We start from the raw sequence: 18,611 nt of genomic DNA, 5'->3' as shown, positions 1-18,611 counted from the left end.
TCTAAATGTGTTTTAATGGGGAAATAGGAAATAATGTGGGAAAAAATTATTATTTTTCAGTTTTCGGCCATTATAGTTTTTAAATAAAGCATGCTACTGTAATTAAAACCCATGAAATGTATTAACCCATTTGTCCCGGTTATAAAACCATTTAAATTGTATCCCTATCACAATGTTTGGCGACAATATTTTATTTGGAAATAAAGGTGCATTTTTTTCAGTTTTGCATCCATCCCTAATTACAAGCCCGCAGTTTATAAAGTAACAGTGTTATACCCTCTTGACATAAATATTTAAAAAGTTCAGTCCCTAAGGTAACTATTTATGTTTTTTTTTTTATTGTATTTTTTTTTTAATTAAAAATAAAAATAAAAATTGGAGTGTGGGAGGTAATGAGTTAATTTAGTGTGTAAATGTAATGTTTGTGTATGTAAAATGCTTTTAGGGTGTAGTTTACTATTTGGCCACAAGATGGCCACAGAGTGTTTGTTTACATGCGACCTGTAAGCGTCCGGAAGGATGCTTACAGGAAGCAGGAGGAGGCTGGGAGATTCACAATGATCTCGCTGTTTCTGAAAGAAGCAGCAGATCATTGCGGGGGCTAGATCAACGAACGGGAATGGATTTTCCCGTACATTGATCCCCGGGCGAGCGGGCGGCAGCGTGCACGAGCGGCGGGTGCGCGCGCACGAGCGGCGGGAGCGCGGACAGCGGCGGTAGCGCGGAAGGTACGGATTTCTCCGTCCCTGGTTTTTTAGGTGGGAAAAAAGGGACGGAGAAATTCGTACCGCCGGGGGTAAAGTGGTTAATACTGAGGTTACTCTGGCTACCCACTACTAAGGTGCATCTGTAGCTACCTATGACGGGCAGGGGAAGTAAGGGAGAAGTGACAGCTCGGACAGCCAGCACATTTGTGCTGTAGTTTGGCGGTTTGTGAAGGGTGAAGTCTAAGGTGCCAGGACATCTGTGCCTATAGGCTCCTTTGATGTAAATCTGGGAGTCAGAGCACCTGATCTGCATGCTTGTTCAGGGGCTGTGGCTAAATGTATAATTAGAGACACAGGATCAGCAGGAGAGTCAGGCAACTGGTATTATTTTAAAAGGAAAAATCCACATCCTTCTCAGTTTAGGTTCCCTTTAAACATCAGGTGTAAGTGGCAGTTCCTGTCTAAGTCAAACAAATCAAACAAATTGTCTAAGTCAAGACTGGGTACAGCCCTACAGTGTGACCCTTACTGATAAGAAATTACAATCATAAGACACTTTCCTGGCAGAAAATGGCTTCTGAGAACAGGAAAGAGATAAAAGGAGCCAATAGTTCATAGATTTTAGCTCTGGCATACTTCAATGAATGTGTCATTGAGCAAAAACAATAAAATAGAAAAAATGTAAAAGGTAAATTTTAAATAAAACTGGGGAATATCTTAAAACTATTTTTTTAGGAGGAGGATAGATTCAATTATTTCATTAGTTTATTTTCACCTCGGGTGTCCTTTAATCCCGTGCTCCCCAACCCTGTCCTCAAGGCCCACCAACAGTGCATGTGTTGTGGAAATCCACAGAGGTAGTTAATCAGCTCTGCTGAGACACTAATTATCCCACCTGTGCATGTGTGTGGTTTCCTGCAAAACATGCACTGTTGGTGGGCCTTGAGGACAGGGTTGGGGAGCTCTGTTTTAATCCATCTCTGCTACATGGAGGTGGTAAAACTGGTCAGTGATTGTCCAATCACAATCGAGGCTACTTTCACACCAAAAAGTTGCGTTTTAGGGGGCGTTATGGTCGCATAACGTGCCCCTAACGCAATGCATGGTGGTGTTGGATGTGGACGTCATAGCGAGCCGCGTTGTGCAGCTCACTCTGGCGTCCGTGATGCGTACTCTTGGACGCATGCGGCATCACGTGGTCCCGCCAGCCAATCACCGCACAGAGCGGCCGCTCCAGGAAGTAAACACTGCACTCGTCACAAAGTGCAGTGAATATTAATTAGCCATGTGCCTGGCCGCTCTCCCCTCCTCCCCAGCATTACTGAGCATGTGCAATTAGTCTAACGCGGCTCTGCCGCTTATAAAGTACTGCATGCAGTACGTTGTCTTGACGTCTTGCGTTACAATGTAACGCAACGTGGGCACTGTGAACAGCCCATTGATTTTTCATTGCTGTGCGGTGGGCTGCGTTACAGGCTGCTCTAATGTGCGCCTGTAACGTCCCACTGTGAAAGCAGCCTTAATGTGTGTAGCAGGCTTTAGTGCCCTTGATTATAAGCCTGTCGCTGAGCACCTCTAGAGCAGATTATCTGTTCCCGCAGAGTGAAATCACCCAGAATGCCTCACAGGGGGGTGTCTATAAAAACACAATAAACAGCCAGATGTGAAAGAGACATAAAATAATCAGTTTTTATTGAATTCCAGTACAAAGCAGCAATACTTGTCTTACATTATTGGTGGCAATAACACAGTATGAAGATATCACACAAGCTGGGTCAGGCAGACGGACAATCACACGGCACCCGTGGGTGCTCCATCATCTCTCCCCGTAGCCATTACAGCCCTGCCACATTCATTCATCAGGAAGTACCCCCGATATCGGCTACTCCTCTGGGCTCATTCCATGGGGTCACTAGATAAGGCCACTCGGGAGAAATCACTACACTTACATCTGTATATATTCCGATAGAATGAGCTCTGTACAGTGCTGGCCAAAAGTTTTGGGAATGGCACAAATATCTGGATCTCCTAAAGTTTATGGCTTCAGTGTTTTTAGATCCTTTTTTTTTGCGTTCCCTCTGTGGTGTGTTTAAGTATAATTACAAGAATTTCCTAAGTTTCAAAAGATTTTATTGACAATCACATCAAGTTTATGCAAAGAGTCAATATTTGCTGTGCTAGTCCTTTTTCAAGACCTCTGCAGTTCACCCTGGCATGCCGTCACTCAACTTCTGGGCCAAATCCTGACTGATGGCAACCCATCTCTTGAGGATTGACCAGTAATTCACAATTGGATTAAGGTCTTGGGAGTTTACTGTCCATGGACCCAAAATTTCAATGATTTGTTTCCCGAGCCACTAGTCATCAATTTGGCCTTATGGTGCGCCATCATGCTGGAGAAGGCATTGTTCTTCTATATAAAAACAATACCTGCGCCAAAAAACAGTAAAATACCGTAATTCTTTATTTAAGAACCAATCAGAATAAATTAATTACCAATCAGAATAAATTAAAATTCACCTAATAGATGCTACTAAAGGAAGAATGACACCTTAATGTTGGATAAAATCATATTGATACTACCACCAATACACTCCTGTATGATTCCACACTCTGGCGGTTTCTATCTGCCTATATTGCTCTATCAGGATGTCACCGAGGCTCACTTATACGTAATGGTCCAGGAGAGCCCTGAGGAAGGTAGGCGTGCCTACCGAAACACGTCGGCTGATTGGCTTTTGTGAGTGGTGACGTCACCCGAAACGTCCGGTAGAGTACGCCGGAGGTTTGCCAATCTGTTTGGGTCCGGACTGTGGAAAACGGCGGAAGCTTAAGCCGTAAGAACGCCCGGGTGAGTCTTCGGCCGGGACTCATTACCGTTGGAAGATTAGAGGAACTCCGATGTCTGCAAGTTACGGGAACTCTGATATTCTCTCCCCTCTCCTGGACCATTACGTATAAGTGAGCCTCGGTGAAATACACCCCCGCAAGTATCAATGATTTCTATTTACTATTGCAAGTTTTACTGAACACAGTGGATGAACGTTTAATAGTGACTGTGAAAAGTGATATATTCTGCAGAGCATACAGCTGAAGAAAGAGGATATATTGACAAGAGGATTGTGATCTATTAATGAGAACTTTTTAAGTGGACATCCTGATAGGGCAATATAGGCAGATAGAAACCGCCAGAGTGTGGAATCATACAGGAGTGTATTGGTGGTAGTATCGATATGATTTTATCCAACATTAAGGTGTCATTCTTCCTTTAGTAGCATCTATTAGAATAAATTACCAATCAGAATAAATTAAAATTCACCTGATTTGGTTCTTAAATAAAGAATTACGGTATTTTACTGTTTTTTGGCGCAGGTATTGTTTTTATATATAATTCTCTTACGTAGGGGTGGAGGGCTTAACCCCTTTTATATCTTGCAGCCTGATTTTAAAGTTAATCTGAAGCGCTACAACTATAAACACGAAGGCATTGTTCTTCACCAAACTGTTCTTGCATGCTTGGAAGAAGTTTCTGTTGGAGGATGTTTTGGTACCATTCTTTATTCATGGCTGTGTTCTTAGAGAAAATTGTGAGTAATCCCACTATCTTGGATGAGAAGCAGCCCCACACATGAATGGTCTCAGTATGCTTTACTGTTGGCATGAGGCAGGACGGAGTGTAGTACTCACCTCTTGTTCTTTGGACAATCATTTTGCCAGATGCCCCAAACATTCGGAAACAGGCTTCATCAGAGAAAATTGACTTTACCCCAGTCCTCAGTAGTCCAAGCTCTGTACTTTTTGCAGAACATCAGCCTGTCCCCGATGTTTATCTTGAAGAGAAGTGGATTCTTTGCTGCCCCTCTCGACACCAGGCCATCCTCTAGAAGTCTTTGCCTCGCTGTGCGTACAGATTCACTCACACCTGCCTGCTGCCATTCCTGAACAAGTTCTGCACTGGTGGCACCCCGATCCCGCAGCTGAATCATCTTCAGGAGACGGTTCTGGTGCTTGCTGGGCTTTCGTGGGCATCTTGAAACTTTCTTTACAACAATTGAACCTCAATCCCAACCTCGAATCTCCTTGAAGTTCTTGGTGATCCAATAAATGGTTGATTTAGGTGCAATCTTAGTAGCTGCAATAACCTTGCCTGTGAAGCCCTTTTTTATGCAACGCAATGACTGCATGTGTTTCCTTGCAGGTAACCATGGTTAATAGAGGAAGAACAATGATTTCAAGCATCACCCTCCTTTTAAAGGCATCCAGTCTGCTATTCTACACTGGGGACTTTTGCATGAGAGGGTGCTCGAGTTTAGGAGAAGGGTAGCCTGAGGGAAGATAGAGTTCCTGTGCCTGGGGGTTCTGGTGGAGATGGTTCTGAGAAAACGAACAAAGGGGAGGCAGTTGAAGTAGTGCCTGGTGGGGGGAGGAGGGAGGGGTCGTTTAGTATCTTGTTTGCTCTGGACCTCAATTGGATGGTGTGTAGGAGGTCCAGGGGTGACCCGATGACCTTCTCCACAGTGTTGTTAGCTCTTAAAGGATACCCGGGGTGACATGTGAAATGATGAGATAGACATGTGTATGTACAGTGCCTAGCACACACATAACTAGGCTCTGTTCCTTTTTTTCTTTCTCTGCCTGAAAGAGTTAAATATCAGGTATGTAAGTGGCTGACTCAGTCCTGACTCAGACAGGAAGTGACTACAGTGTAACCCTCACTGATAAGAAATTACAACTGTAAAACACTTTTCTAGCAGAAAATGGGTTCTGAGAACAGGAAAGAGATAAAAGGGGTCAATAGTTCATAGATTTTAGCTCTGGCATACTTCAATGAATTTGTCATTGAGCAAAAACAATAAAACAGCAAAAACTTAAAGTAGATTTAAATATAAAATAAAACTGGAATATCTTAAAAAGTCATTTTTAGGAGAAAGAGGATAGATACAATTGTTTATTTCATTCGTTTATTTTTCACTCTGTGTTGTGCCATTCTAAAAACCTTTGGCCATGACTGTATAAACTGCTCTAGTTTATTATCACAGGTGTATAAAGTGGCAGTGGGACTTGAATTTGCCTCTTCTGCTGCCCTGATCCAGAGGCACTGCTGGGGAGGCATTGGCTGAGGGAGAGGTAGCTAGATTTCTCTGAACCCGGACAGCTCAGTACCCGACTAATGGTGCATACACAAACAATCAGTGTCACCTGTAATGATCATGGCTCAGCTATAAAGGTGACACTGCGAGGAACAAGCACTGTACAGACTTGCAGCCCAGCTACGACCCAGCGGCATGTCCTGTGCAATGGAGAGGGGATGAGTGGCAACAACAGAGCAGCTACATGATGTCAGAGGCAGCTACACACGTGATTGGCCGAGACAGCTGTGAATGACTGCCTGGACCGAGTTCCCTGCAGCGTGTGTGTGAGGCTGAAGGCACTCTGCGGTCTGTGGTTATTGCAGTCAGGTCACACTGACAATCACATAGAGCCGTTGGAGAAGGGAGCGGGGAGGATGAGCAGGAGGTGCCTCTCTTAAGGTAAACAACAGGACTGGTCCAGCTTGGCCAGGCACGGCAGCAGCCAAGGCCACCAGTATCTTCAGATGCTTGAATACACTAGGCTTTCACCCAAATCTTATCGTGAGCAATTGTTTCCTGCTACCAAATTCTCAGGTGTGTGTTTAGCTAAAAGCGGAGAGGAGCAGAGAGCAGAAACCGCCATGTGCTCATTACACAGGAGCCAGCATCCGTCAGCAGCATGGCCCGGAGCCTGGGGGAAGGTGAGTATACCTGGATCTCGCACAGCGGATTCCGCTTCCTGCCCTGACAGCCAGTTTGATGGCCACATAAACATTCACATTCCATCTCCCATATATGTCCTCTGAATTAGAATAATTATGTCATGTGATTTGTATCAGGATTGGGAGACGCAGCAGCAGCAGGAGGAGGAGCCTCAGCGGACGCATTTTACGCCATGTTGTGCACCGCCCCCGCCTTCCTCATCAGCCGCTCTGTCAGGGGGGAGTTGGGCCTCATGGCGTCTCTTTCAATTAAAAGGCATCTGTAAAAAAAAAAGAATGAGAATTAATCGGTAATCTGGAAGCGTAAAGATTAGACAGCGCAGATTTGTTTAACGCAGTGTAAAGTCACCAATCCCATCCCAGCTTGTGGGAGACAAACAGGCGCGTAGCAATAGAGGGTGCAGAGGGTGCGACTGCATCAGGGCCCTTGAGCCAGAGGGGCCCTTCCTCAACTACAGTATTAGCTCTCTATTGGCCCTGTGCTCATAATAATCACTTCTATAGATACTTTGAATATTGGTAATCATTAACAAGCTGTTCTCCATCCCCTTCTTGCAGCTCTGACACTGTAGTTGCCATTGGCAGTTTTGGTGCACCGTATCACTTACTATGTATAAAGTGCTTGGGGGGGCCCAATGTAAGACTTGCATCGGGGCCCACAGCTCCTTAGCTACGCCACTGGAGACAAATCACTTTGACTATATTACTATCGGCTCACACAGACTGGTCAGGTTGTACTGGATTGTCTCCGATTGGCTCTAGCTCTGAGACTGCAGCGATGCACGCAGCCCCGGATTTACTTCACAGGATTGTATAGGCACAGATGTTCTGGTGCTTTAGACTTCACGCTCCATGAACCTACAAACACCTGCCAAACCGCACTGCAGGTGTGCTGGCTGCCCAGCTGTCACGCCTCCCTTACTTCCCTTCCCATCACAGGTAGCTACAGGTGTCCCTTCGTATTAGATAGACAGAAGTACCCTCAATATGCTCCTGACTGAAGGGGGATCTTGTCTGTGGAATACAAAGAGCAGGGTGAGTAACCTCTCATTTACACGCTCGTCGGGAGACTTCATAGGGAAGAATGGAGGGAGGGACTTGGGGAGGGGAGTGAGCCGCCCTTCCATCATTAGGTGCCTGTAGGCAAGTGCCTACAGTACCTTATGGTAAATACAGCCCTGGATGCATGAGGAGGATGGACATACCTGGCCAGATTCTGGTGGGACTTGGAGCCGCTGGTCATGGCTGCTCGGATGAGGACCTGGCTGAACACATCTCTCTGGAGAACACAAAACAGTGATCATCGTTAGACATGCTGCGTGTTGTGACACGTGACTAGGGCCGATTTTACACCTGATTTTTGCGTTGAGGTTGGGATGGGATGCCCTTTCCGCATCCCACCGCAACACAAAACATGACAAACCTATAACCTTGCGGCAGAGTGCGGCAATAGGGTCATATGCATAACCCCGCCCCCCCGCTCAGTGACGTACTCCATGCTGGGCGGGAAGTACGTCACTGGGATTCCCGTCAGTCCGGGCATGCACGCCGCGCTCCATCGATTACACTACATGCATCACCCATAGACTTTCATTACCCCAAGCACCGTACCTGGAGGCGCTGTTGCCCTCACATCAGTTCGGATCCTTCCGGCGCACCGCAACAGACCGCAATAAGTGTAAAAATATCCATAGACTTTCATTGCTTTGTGGCCGCTTGCGCCAAAACAGGGTAAGGCAACGCAGGTTTAGTCTGCTAGTGTAAAAGCGGCCTCAATACAAGACACGAGTGGCTTCCTGGAAGCGTCACTGCATAGTTCTGCATTATAATATATAACCTGAAGGGAAAAGAGAGTGTACCTTGGGAAGGGGCTTCCCCTGTCCTCCTCCGCCAGCCCGGTCCAGCGCTGGGACTACCTGAAAAAAAGCTTGCGGACAGCTTGTGCAGGCGCACTAGTACAGAGCTGCTCAGGTTTGGCTATTTCCGCCCGGGAGGGTGCAAGTGCGCATGCGCAGGGAGGCCAATCTTTGTGGGCTGCCAGCGATGGAACGGGGCTGTGGAGGAGGACGGGAGAAGCCTCTTTAGGATCCAGAGGCTTCCTCCTCCTGAGGTAAATATCCATTATAATAGTCCATTATCCATTATAATAGTCACCGGTTAAAGGGACACTGTACAGGGGTCGAGGGAAAATGGGTTGAACTTACCCGGGGCTTCTAATGGTCCCCCGCAGACTTCCTTTGCCCGTGCAGCCACTCCCCAATGCTCCGGCCCCGCTTCCGGTTCACTTCTGGAATTTCACACTTTAAAGTCTGCAAACCACTGCGCCTGCGTTGCCGTGTCCTTGCTTCCGCTGATGTCACCAGGAGCATACTGCACAGGCCCAGTATGGTCTGTGCTTGCGCAGTACACTCCTGGTGACGTCAGCGGGATTGAGGACATGGCAACGCAGGCGCAGTGGTTTTCAGACTTTAAAGTCTGAAATTCCAGAAGTGAACCGGAGGCGGGGCCGAAGCATTGGGGAGTGGCTGCGCGGGCACAGCATGTCTGCGAGGGACCGTTAGAAGCCCCGGGTAACTTCAACTCATTTTTCCCCGACTCCCCCCCCCCCTACAGTATTCCTTTAACTTTAAAAGGTTCCTGGAAGCAAACTTTGATAATAATGATACTTACCTCAGCAGAGGGAAGCCTATGGATATTCAAGGGGCTTCCCCCGCCCGCCTTGAGCTCACCGCTCCAGCGCTGGGACCCCGCTGAACCTATAGGGCTGGTCAAATAGGTTTGCGTGGCCACACTCCTGTCTGCGAATGAGCATGGTCGCATTGTGCAAGAAGGCCCGCACCTGCAGAGTGGCTTTAAGCCGCTCATGCACAGCTTTTACCTCCATGCACAAGGGGCTCCATGCCACTGCGCAAGGGGAGGGGGGCGTCAGATCGCCTGCGCAATGCAGCTGCACTCGTTCACAGACAAAAGAGCGTCCGCAGAGATGGACAGGGTCCCGGCAACCAGCAGTGGGCTCAAGAAGGATCAGAAAAGCCTCAGGAGGATCCCTCTACTAGGTAAGTATCTAACAAAGCGGACCTGAACTCAGAACTCCTCTCTGCTCTAAAAGATACACAAGCATAAAAACCTTTAACCACTTGAGGACCGCAGTGTTAAATCCCCCTAAAGACCAGGCCATTTTTCCATAAATAGGCCACTGCAGCTTTAAGGACTCGCTGCAGGGCCGCACAACACAGCACACAAGTGATTCCCCCTTTTCTCCCCACCAACAGAGCTCTCTGTTGGTGGGGTCTGATTGCTCCTGCGTTGTTTATTTTTTAGCAATATTTATGTTATTATTTTTTAAATAAAAGTGCCTTTTTTTTTTATTTATTTTACATTCCCCCTCCCTCCCCCCCATCAGCCAATCACTGTGATTGGCAGCGGTTCACGCCTGAGCCTACCAGGGAGACCGCCGTGTCACACAGCTGTCCCCAGTACAGTGCTGCCTTAGATCGCAGCGCTGTACTAAGTAAAGAAGACGGCAGTTTCGCTGTCTAACAGTCTCCCAGCGGCGATCGCTGCTGGGAGACTGAAGGCGCGTGCGATCTCCTGCAATCCCTGTCCCCAGGACCTTACACCGATTAGCGTTAGGCGGTCCTGGGGCTGCCGCCGCGTCCACGCCAATTCTTTAAGTGGTTAAACAAAAACATTTCTTTGTTACAGCTGGTACAAATCGTGCAATAAATCTGCACTTTCTACTTCCTGATTCATGGAAGCAGACATATTGTGTACAGCCTGTGCTTTCAGATGGGCTAATCTGCCATAGGCAGTCATGTACACAGGAGAGAGTTCAAATTACAACTTGTGATTAGACACAGATGAGGGGGAATCAGAGAGGCTAAACTCTCTGAATACATACAGGGTGCATTTCTCTCTGTTTTCCTTCTGTCCTGTGCAAGAGTTCAGGTCCACTTTAAAGGACAACTGTAACAAGAGGGATATGGAGACTGCCATATTTATTTCCTTTTAAACAATACCTGTTGCCTGGCAGTTCTGCTGATCCCTTGCCTCTTATACTTTTAGCCATAGCCCCTGAACAAGCATGCAGCAGATCAAGTGTTTCTGACATTGTCAGATCTGACAAGATTGGCTGCATGTTTGTTTCTGGTGTTATTCAGACACTACTGCAGCCAAATAGATCAGGAGGGCTGCCAAGTAACTGGTATTTAACAGGAAATAAATATGTCAGCCTCCATATTCTTCTCACTACAGTTATCCTTTAACAAAAAAGAGAAAAAAATATCACAGGTTTGCTTTAAGAGAAGTTCCCCATCTTAACAGGAAGTCACAAATACACATCTGTCAGCCAATCACACAGCTCAATGCAAAACAAATGTCAGACCGCAGCCATCTAAAGCTGGCCATATAAGCACACACACTTTCTGCTGATGTCGCTAACCAATCGATCACTTCTGATCACTATCTGATCGGATTATGATTGATCACTTCCACACGCAGTACATCAATACTTGCAGAAAATCTATCAGACTAAAGTGATGTACTGTTCAATGCGGTGCCAAGCTAGCTACGGCCCATTGATCAACTACTGCTCCTGGCAGTTTCAATCAGGATGATAGAACCGGGACAATCGATGCATGCCTTGATTGTTTAAAACGCTTCCTGCCCCTCCCCAACGTGGCCACGGGTCTGTCCTCTGGGTTGGTGCAGAGTCCAGGGTGGAAGTGTGACTTAAAGAGAACCTGAGGTGTGTTTAAAGAATGTTATCTGCATACAGAGGCTGGATCTGCCTATACAGCCCAGCCTCTGTTGCTATCCCAAACCCCACTAAGGTCCCCCTGCACTCTGCAGTCCCTCATAAATCACAGCCATGCTGTGAGGCTGTGTTTACATCTGTAGTGTCAGTCTCAGCTGCTCCCCCGCCTCCTGCATAGCTCCGGTCCCTGCCCCATCCCTTCCCTCCAATCAGCAGGGAGGGAAGGGATGGAGGCGGGGACTGGAGTTCTGCAGGAGGCGGGGAGAGCAGCAGACTGACACTATAGAGATAAACACAGCCAGCTTTGACAAGCTGTTTGTCAGCAGAGTGGCTGTGATTTATGAGGGATTGCAGAGTGCAGGAGGACCTTAGGGGGGTTTGGGATAGCAACAGAGGCTGGGCTGTATAGGCAGATCCAGCCTCTGTATGCAGATAATATTCTTCAAACCCACCTCGGGTTCTCTTTAAGTGTCAGCATCTTTTTATCAGATGTATAACAGTCTCAATTTAAAGTGGACCTGAACTCTTGCACAGGACAGAAGGAAAACATAGAGAAATGCACCCTGTATGTATTTACAGAGTTTAGCCTGTCTACTTCCCCCTCACCTGTGTCTAATCACAAATTGTAATTTAATCTCATTCTGCCACCTGACTGCCTCGGCAGGGCAGCTAATTGGTAAACACAGGATGTTACAAATATGTCTGCTTCAATGAAAGTAGACACATTGCAGATGTATTGCAGGATTTGTAACAGCTGTAACAAAGAAAGGTTTTACATTAACCTCCTTAGCGGTAACCACGAGAGTGAAAAAAACATGCCAGGAGCGGTATCCCCTAGCTCAGTGATGGCTAACCTTGGCACTCCAGCTGTGACAAAACTACAAATCCCATCATGCCTCTGCCTCCCCAAGTCATACTTGGAGCTGTCTGAGTATTGCAATGCCTCATGGGACTTGTAGTTCCACCACAGCTGGAGTGCCAAGGTTAGCCATCACTGCCCTAGCTGAACTCGTGATAGCCGCCTGAGGTCTATGCAGAGCAATGTGTGCAGCGGGCGTTTATCACTCACTTCCCGGGGGATCCCGACATGCTTCTTCCTCTCCTCCGAGGCTCTACTTCCCACAGTGAGATTCCTGTCTTATCATGACGACAGTCGGCAATCTCACTACAAGGTTACAGTGCCACCTGGAGGATGGAGGGAAAACTGCAGCGCTGGATCCCAGGGAGGTGAGTGCGTGCTGAGCTGCTGCAGATCTCCTTAGACCCCGGTTTTAGGGTCTAAAAACATGCAAAAGAATTGTACCGCTCTTAGACCCTAAAATCCAGAAAGAATCATACCACCAAGGAGGTGAAAGGTTGTTATGCTGTTGCTAATCTTTTAGGGCAGAGAGGAAGTTCTGAGTTCAGGTCCTCTTTAAGATGACAGTTGGCAGATATTGTGCAGTCTGGCAGACTGTGTCGTTCAAATGTCGATGTCCCAGAGTATGTGTGCATTGTGCATGCCCTTGTTTGTGCTGTGCCGACTTTAAAGGGGAACTTCAGCCTAAACAAACATACTGTCATCAAATTACATTAGTTATGTTAATTAGAATAGATAGGTAATATAATCTTTTACCAATCCTGTTTTAAAAGAACAGGCAAATGTTTGTGATTCATGGGGGCTGCCATCTTTGTCATGGGGGCAGCCATCTTTTTGGTTGAAAGGAGGTGACAAGGAGCAGGAGATACAGTTCCAACTGTCCTGTGTCCTGATCACCCCTCCCAGCTGCACACGCTAGGCTTCGAATGTCAAATTAAAAATGTAAAAAAAAAAAATTGCACCAAAACAGCAGAACGAGAACAACAACATCAGAAATCCCATCATGCTTTGCACAGCATAAGGGGAAAACTGCCCGGGCAGTTTTCTTCTGTGCAGCTAAACTGAGGCTTGTATCAGAGAAACAAAGTTCTGATGCTGTGAAACTGTTAAAGAAAAATTAAGCCTTTTCAGTGCTGCTGAGTCGATTTTTAGTCCGGAGGTTCACTTTAATCTAGTGTGTGTACAGACCTTTAGGCTCAGTGGGGATAACAGTCACATGTCCGTTATCAATACTCTTTACTAGACGAAAAAAACATTACCTGAGCATTGCTGCCTCCGATGTCTACAATCTGGTACCGAATTGGATACATCAGCTGTACGGCTTTCTCACAATTGCCGCTGTGAAATTGAACAAGTGCCTGAGAAAGCGGGAGGCCGAGGTGATGGAGGAGGGAATGCTGATGATTTTCACCTGGTGATCTGAAACACAGAACAATCTTCTCATTTATACTGGCAGCACAAGAGCGGTAATGCTTGGAATACACTGTACAATCTGTAGTTATACTGGCAGCACTAGAGCCGTAATGCTCGGAATACACTGTACAATCTGTAGTTATACTGGCAGCACAAGAGTGGTAATGCTTGGAATACACTGTACAATCTGTAGTTATACTGGCAGCGCAAGAGCAGTAATGCTCAGAATACACTGTACAATCTGTGGTAATACTGGCAGCACAAGAGCAGTAATGCTTGGAATACACTGTACCATCTGTAGTAATACTGGCAGCACTAGAGTGGTAATGATGAGAATACACTGTACTGTCTGTAGTAATACTGGCAGCACTAGAGCAGTAATGCTTGGCATACACTGTACAATCTGTAGTAATAAGAGCAGCACTAGAACGCTAATGCTCAGAATAGGCTGTACAATCTGTAGTAATACCGCCAGCACTAGAGCGGTAATGCTCAGAATACACTGTGCAATCTGTAGTAATATTGACAGCACTAGAGCAGTAATACCGGTACTCGGAATACACTGTACACTCTGTAGTAATACTGGCAGCACTAGAGCAGTAATGCTTGGCATACACTGTACAATCTGTAGTAATAAGAGCATAGCTAGAGCGGTAATGCTCAGAATACACTGCACAATCTGTAGTAATACCGCCAGCACTAGAGCGGTAATGCTCAGAATACACTGCAATCTGTAGCAATATTGACAGCACTAGAGCAGTAATGCTCGGAATACACTGTACACTCTGTAGTAATATTGGCAGCACTAGAGTGGTTATGCTCAGAATACACTGTACATTCTGTAGTAATAAGAGCAGCACTAGAGCGGTAATGCTCAGAATACACTGCACAATCTGTAGTAATATTGGCAGCACTAGAGCGGTTATGCTCAGAATACACTGTACAATCTGTAGTAATACTGGCAGCACTAGAGTGGTAATGCTCAGAATACACTGTGCAATCTGTAGTAATACTGGCAGCACTAGAGCAGTAATGGTAAAGCTGCATGCAGTTTACAATAAGTAATGTATATGGGTGACATGTAGCACACACTGCAGGTCTCCTGTAAGACTCAGCTACATACTTAGCGATCTCCTCCATGGTTTCCAGCAGCCGCCCCATCATCTCATTGTCCTCTGCGCCCAGGGCGGACATCAGGAAGTGCAGATCATTGAATACCAGCATGTGGTCATCCACGTGCTTCTTTGTAATTGGGGTGAGATTTTTCCATCTGTTTCCCACGTCCACACCTGGGAAAGCAAGAGAATATCACCTGAATCATTCACAGGGAGAGTACAGTGTGCTTTATAACATTCTTATAATATATTTATACTGGGTGCTGAATGCGGTATGTGAATAAAATAAATATTAAATATTACAAATAAACATTTTTTTAAAAATTAACTTTGTATTATTCTGTAAGCAGAACATTCCGTGGACGTGGGCCCTGCAGCACGGAATGATTCACATGAGATACGCTGGCCATACACTGATCAATATCAGCCAATATGACAAATGGGCAATCAGGGAGAGTCAGAATGCCTGATCTGCATCACTGCAAGGTGAACACAGGCTTAGGCCTCTTTTCCATGGACTGTTGGGCTGTGTGCTCAGCAAGCAGTTGCCAGGCAGCAGTGAGCAGTTACCAGGCAGCAGTGAGCAGTTACCAGGCAGCAGCAAGCAGTTACCAGGCAGCAGCAAGCATATGTGGGAGTCCATGGACAGTTGATAGGCATTTCAATGCCTATCAACTGTCCATGGAAAAGAGGCCTTACTTCAGTGCATACCTGCATGACATCAACTCCCATCAGGCGCTTGTAGGTATGGATCCTCTTTGCCTGGTCATCCACCACAGAGAAGTCCATTGTGATATCCTGTGCTTGTGACCCAGCCACAGATGACTGGAGAGTTCCTCAGAGTCCACAATTGGATTAAAACTGGAGTTTTGACGAAGTCTGTTGAAGCTAATCTGATTATATTTCAAATTGGTTGTGGGAAATACCGAAGAGCTTCATATGATTTAAAGAGGAACTCCAGTGAAAATAATGTAGTAACAAAAGTGCTTCATTTTTTACCATAATTATGTATAAATGATTTAGTCAGGGTTTCCTCATTGTAAAATCTTTCCTCTCCCCGATTTACATTCTGACATTACATGGTGACATTGTTACTGTGGGCAGGTTATGTAGCTGCTCCTAGCTGTTTTGGCGGTTAGAGACAGCTGTAAACAGCTATGTACAATTTTAGGAGCACTTTTGTATATACAGAATGGAAAATGTAGTGGGGTCGAGATCTACCATGAAGTCCTTCGCGATCTACCTAATGGGCACCCCTGATTTAAACGCTACATCCACCTGGTCTCTGAGGTGTCAGCTATTTGGTGAGTGAATACAGTTATGGGGGAGCGGTGTGTGTGCTCTCACTGTGCAAACACCCGTCACCTATCACCCATCACTTGGTTTTTCATTGCATGTTCTGTTTTCAAACCGTATTACACTATTGTGAGCTTTCACTCCTATAGGACATGTGTGAAGAGCGCAGCAGGAAACCTTTTTGGTTATGATTTTATGTTTAGACACTAATTTGGTTATGACCTCAGTATTCAATCCATAAGGCCTCTTTTCCACGGACTGTTGATAGGCAGTGAAATGCTTCTCAAACTGCTCACTGCTGCCTGGTACTGTAACTGCTCGTTGCTGCCTGGTAACTGCTCGTTGCTGCCTGGTAACTGCTTGCTGAGCACACAGCTCAACAGTCTGTGGAAAAGAGGCCTTAGACTGTAAGGCCTGGAACCCACTGAAATCAGCAAACGCAAAACGCAACCGCTAGCGTTTTGTCTGAGCGGTTTGCAAGCGGATTCATGCGCGTTTTTGGTCGTGTTTTGCAACATTGTATTTTTTTGCCCAGCGGGTGCGTAGCGTTTTGCGTTTTTATCCTGATTGGTCCTGTGAATTATTTTTAATTTTGTTACAGTGTGCTGAACCGCAAAACGCTAGCAAAACCGCTCAGTTTAGGTTTTGCTGAGCGTTTCTGCTAGCGTTTCAATACTTTACATTGAAGCGCTAACGCTCCCAAAATGCTGCAGGTCCTGCGTTTGCGTTTCTGGGAAACGCAAACGCTCCTGTGGAAGTTGCCCCATCCATTAACATTAGCCCAGCGTTTTGGCAAACTGCTAGCGTATCGCAGTGCTGCCAAAAGCGCTCCTGTGGGTTCCAGCCCTTAGGGCTCTTTTCCATGGGCAGTTGAACTGTGTGCTCAGCAAGCAGTTACCAGGCAGCAGTGAGCAGTTACCAGGCAGCAGTGAGCAGTTGTGAGAGTTTGAGAGGCTTTTCACTGCCTACTAACTGTCTGTGGAAAAGGGGCCTTATTGTGATCTGGAAGTGCAGTTTTCTTTCTTTATGTATTAAACAATACTAGTTGCTTGGCTGTCCTGCTGATCTCTTTGGCAGCAGTGGTGTCTGAATCACACCAGAAACGAGCATGCAGCTAATCCTGTCACACTCCAGTCAGAGCACCTGATCTGCTGCGTGCTTGTTCAGGGGCTATGGCTAAAAGTATGAGAGGCAGAGGATCAGCGGGACAGCCAAGCAATCTGCATTGTTTAAAAGGAAGTAAATATTGAAGATTCCAGCAGAGCATTGCTCTCACTTCAGGTGTACTTTAAGGCTGCTTACACACTAAGACTAACGTGCGCCTGTAACGCTGCCCCAACGCACAGCAATGTAACACAAGTGGGCTGTTCACACAGCCCACGTTGCGTTACATGTAACGCTGCACGTTCTGCCGAAAGTGCAGCATACCATAGCATTACAGCGGCTTAAGCCGCGTTAGACTGTTTGTACATGCTCAGTCATGTTCAGTCATGTTGGGGAGGAGCGGAGAGCGGCCAGGCACATGGCTAATTAATATTCACTGCATGTTGTGACGTGCAGTGTTTACTTCCTGGTGCGGCTGCTCTGTGCGGCGATTGGCCGGTGGGACCACGTGATGCCGCATGCGTCCAAGAGTACGCATCACGGCATCACGGACGCCAGAGTGAGCTGCACAACGCGGCTCACTCTGATGTCCACATCGAAGAGCACCAGGCCTTGCGTTAGGTGCACGTTATGCGACCTTAACGTAGTACCTAACGCAATGTCTTGGTGTGCAAGTAGCCTTAATGTATGCAGCTTGGAAATGGAACAATCACATTGCACCTTAATGGATTCAATGGGTCCATTTTCAAGCTGTCTCCATAATTTTCATAATCCTGCATCAACTCGGAATATTTTGCATAGATAATGGACGCTGCCTAGTATATACTTGTGCCCTCCAGACACCGGCAGACCCATAGCTGATGACCAGGCTGGGCAAACAAGGCTCACCTTCCATCTGAAGGCGGTAGAGAAGTGAGGAATTGTCCACCATATCCAGCATGCTTCCACTCTTGGAACATGAGGGGGCGATCTAAAGAAGAAGACACCGTTGGTAGCATCATCTCATTCGGCTGATAGGTAAGAACACTGCTAAGCTTCTGTACTGGTAATATGTACAGGAGGAAACAGGCCACACCCTCATCACCTCCTACCTGGACTACTGCAAGGCCCTTCTGTGTGGCCTCCCTGTGAATTGAATAACCCCCTAGTGTGTCCCCCGCTGTCCCCTACATAGTGTGTACCTACCCCCCTTTAGACTGTCAGGGTCCTCCTCCGCTTGTGTATACTTTTTGATCCTGATCATTATGGTGCACTCATCCCATGGAGCGAACGCTGCCACTGCAATGCAGGAGACTTGGGCGCAGCAGTAAGTAACGTTGGTGCCGTCAGAAGACAGAGCTGAAGTTACTTATAAAACACTATAATTCGGCCCCCAGCAATTGCTGGAAGCCGAATTATTTCATTCCCCACCATCCATGGCGGCCTGCAAGGGCCATACTATTTAAAATCAATGGGAATTTGTGCAGCAGCAGGATTAGCCATACCGGCTGTATCCTGCGCCCAAGTCTCCCGTGCCGATTCCTCTCGTACGCCCCATAGAGACCTTCACTCCATTGTGTACACGAGT

The 18,611-nt window shown here is 46.6% G+C and overlaps 1 protein-coding gene across 3 annotated transcripts in view; it reads right to left on the bottom strand.

The window, feature by feature from the left end:
* Positions 1–5,651: 5,651 nt before the first annotated feature.
* The window catches only part of TTC38 (tetratricopeptide repeat domain 38), a 46,005-nt gene continuing 33,045 nt past the window's right edge, over positions 5,652–18,611 (bottom strand). For all 3 annotated transcript variants that reach the window (XM_068278215.1, XM_068278214.1, XM_068278216.1), the window contains exons 10-14: positions 17,933–18,014; positions 14,653–14,818; positions 13,376–13,535; positions 7,707–7,780; positions 5,652–6,761 (exon numbers count right to left, since the gene is read on the bottom strand). In XM_068278215.1, the coding sequence (XP_068134316.1) occupies positions 6,668–6,761; positions 7,707–7,780; positions 13,376–13,535; positions 14,653–14,818; positions 17,933–18,014 (576 nt within the window). In that variant the 3' untranslated portion in view covers positions 5,652–6,667. The remainder of the gene's footprint in view (positions 6,762–7,706; positions 7,781–13,375; positions 13,536–14,652; positions 14,819–17,932; positions 18,015–18,611) is intronic.

This window comes from Hyperolius riggenbachi, chromosome 3 (assembly GCF_040937935.1).
Source record: "Hyperolius riggenbachi isolate aHypRig1 chromosome 3, aHypRig1.pri, whole genome shotgun sequence".
Lineage (NCBI taxonomy): Eukaryota > Metazoa > Chordata > Amphibia > Anura > Hyperoliidae > Hyperolius > Hyperolius riggenbachi.
Note: the sequence above shows the minus strand (reverse complement) of the source record. Positions and strands in the feature narration are given on the sequence as shown.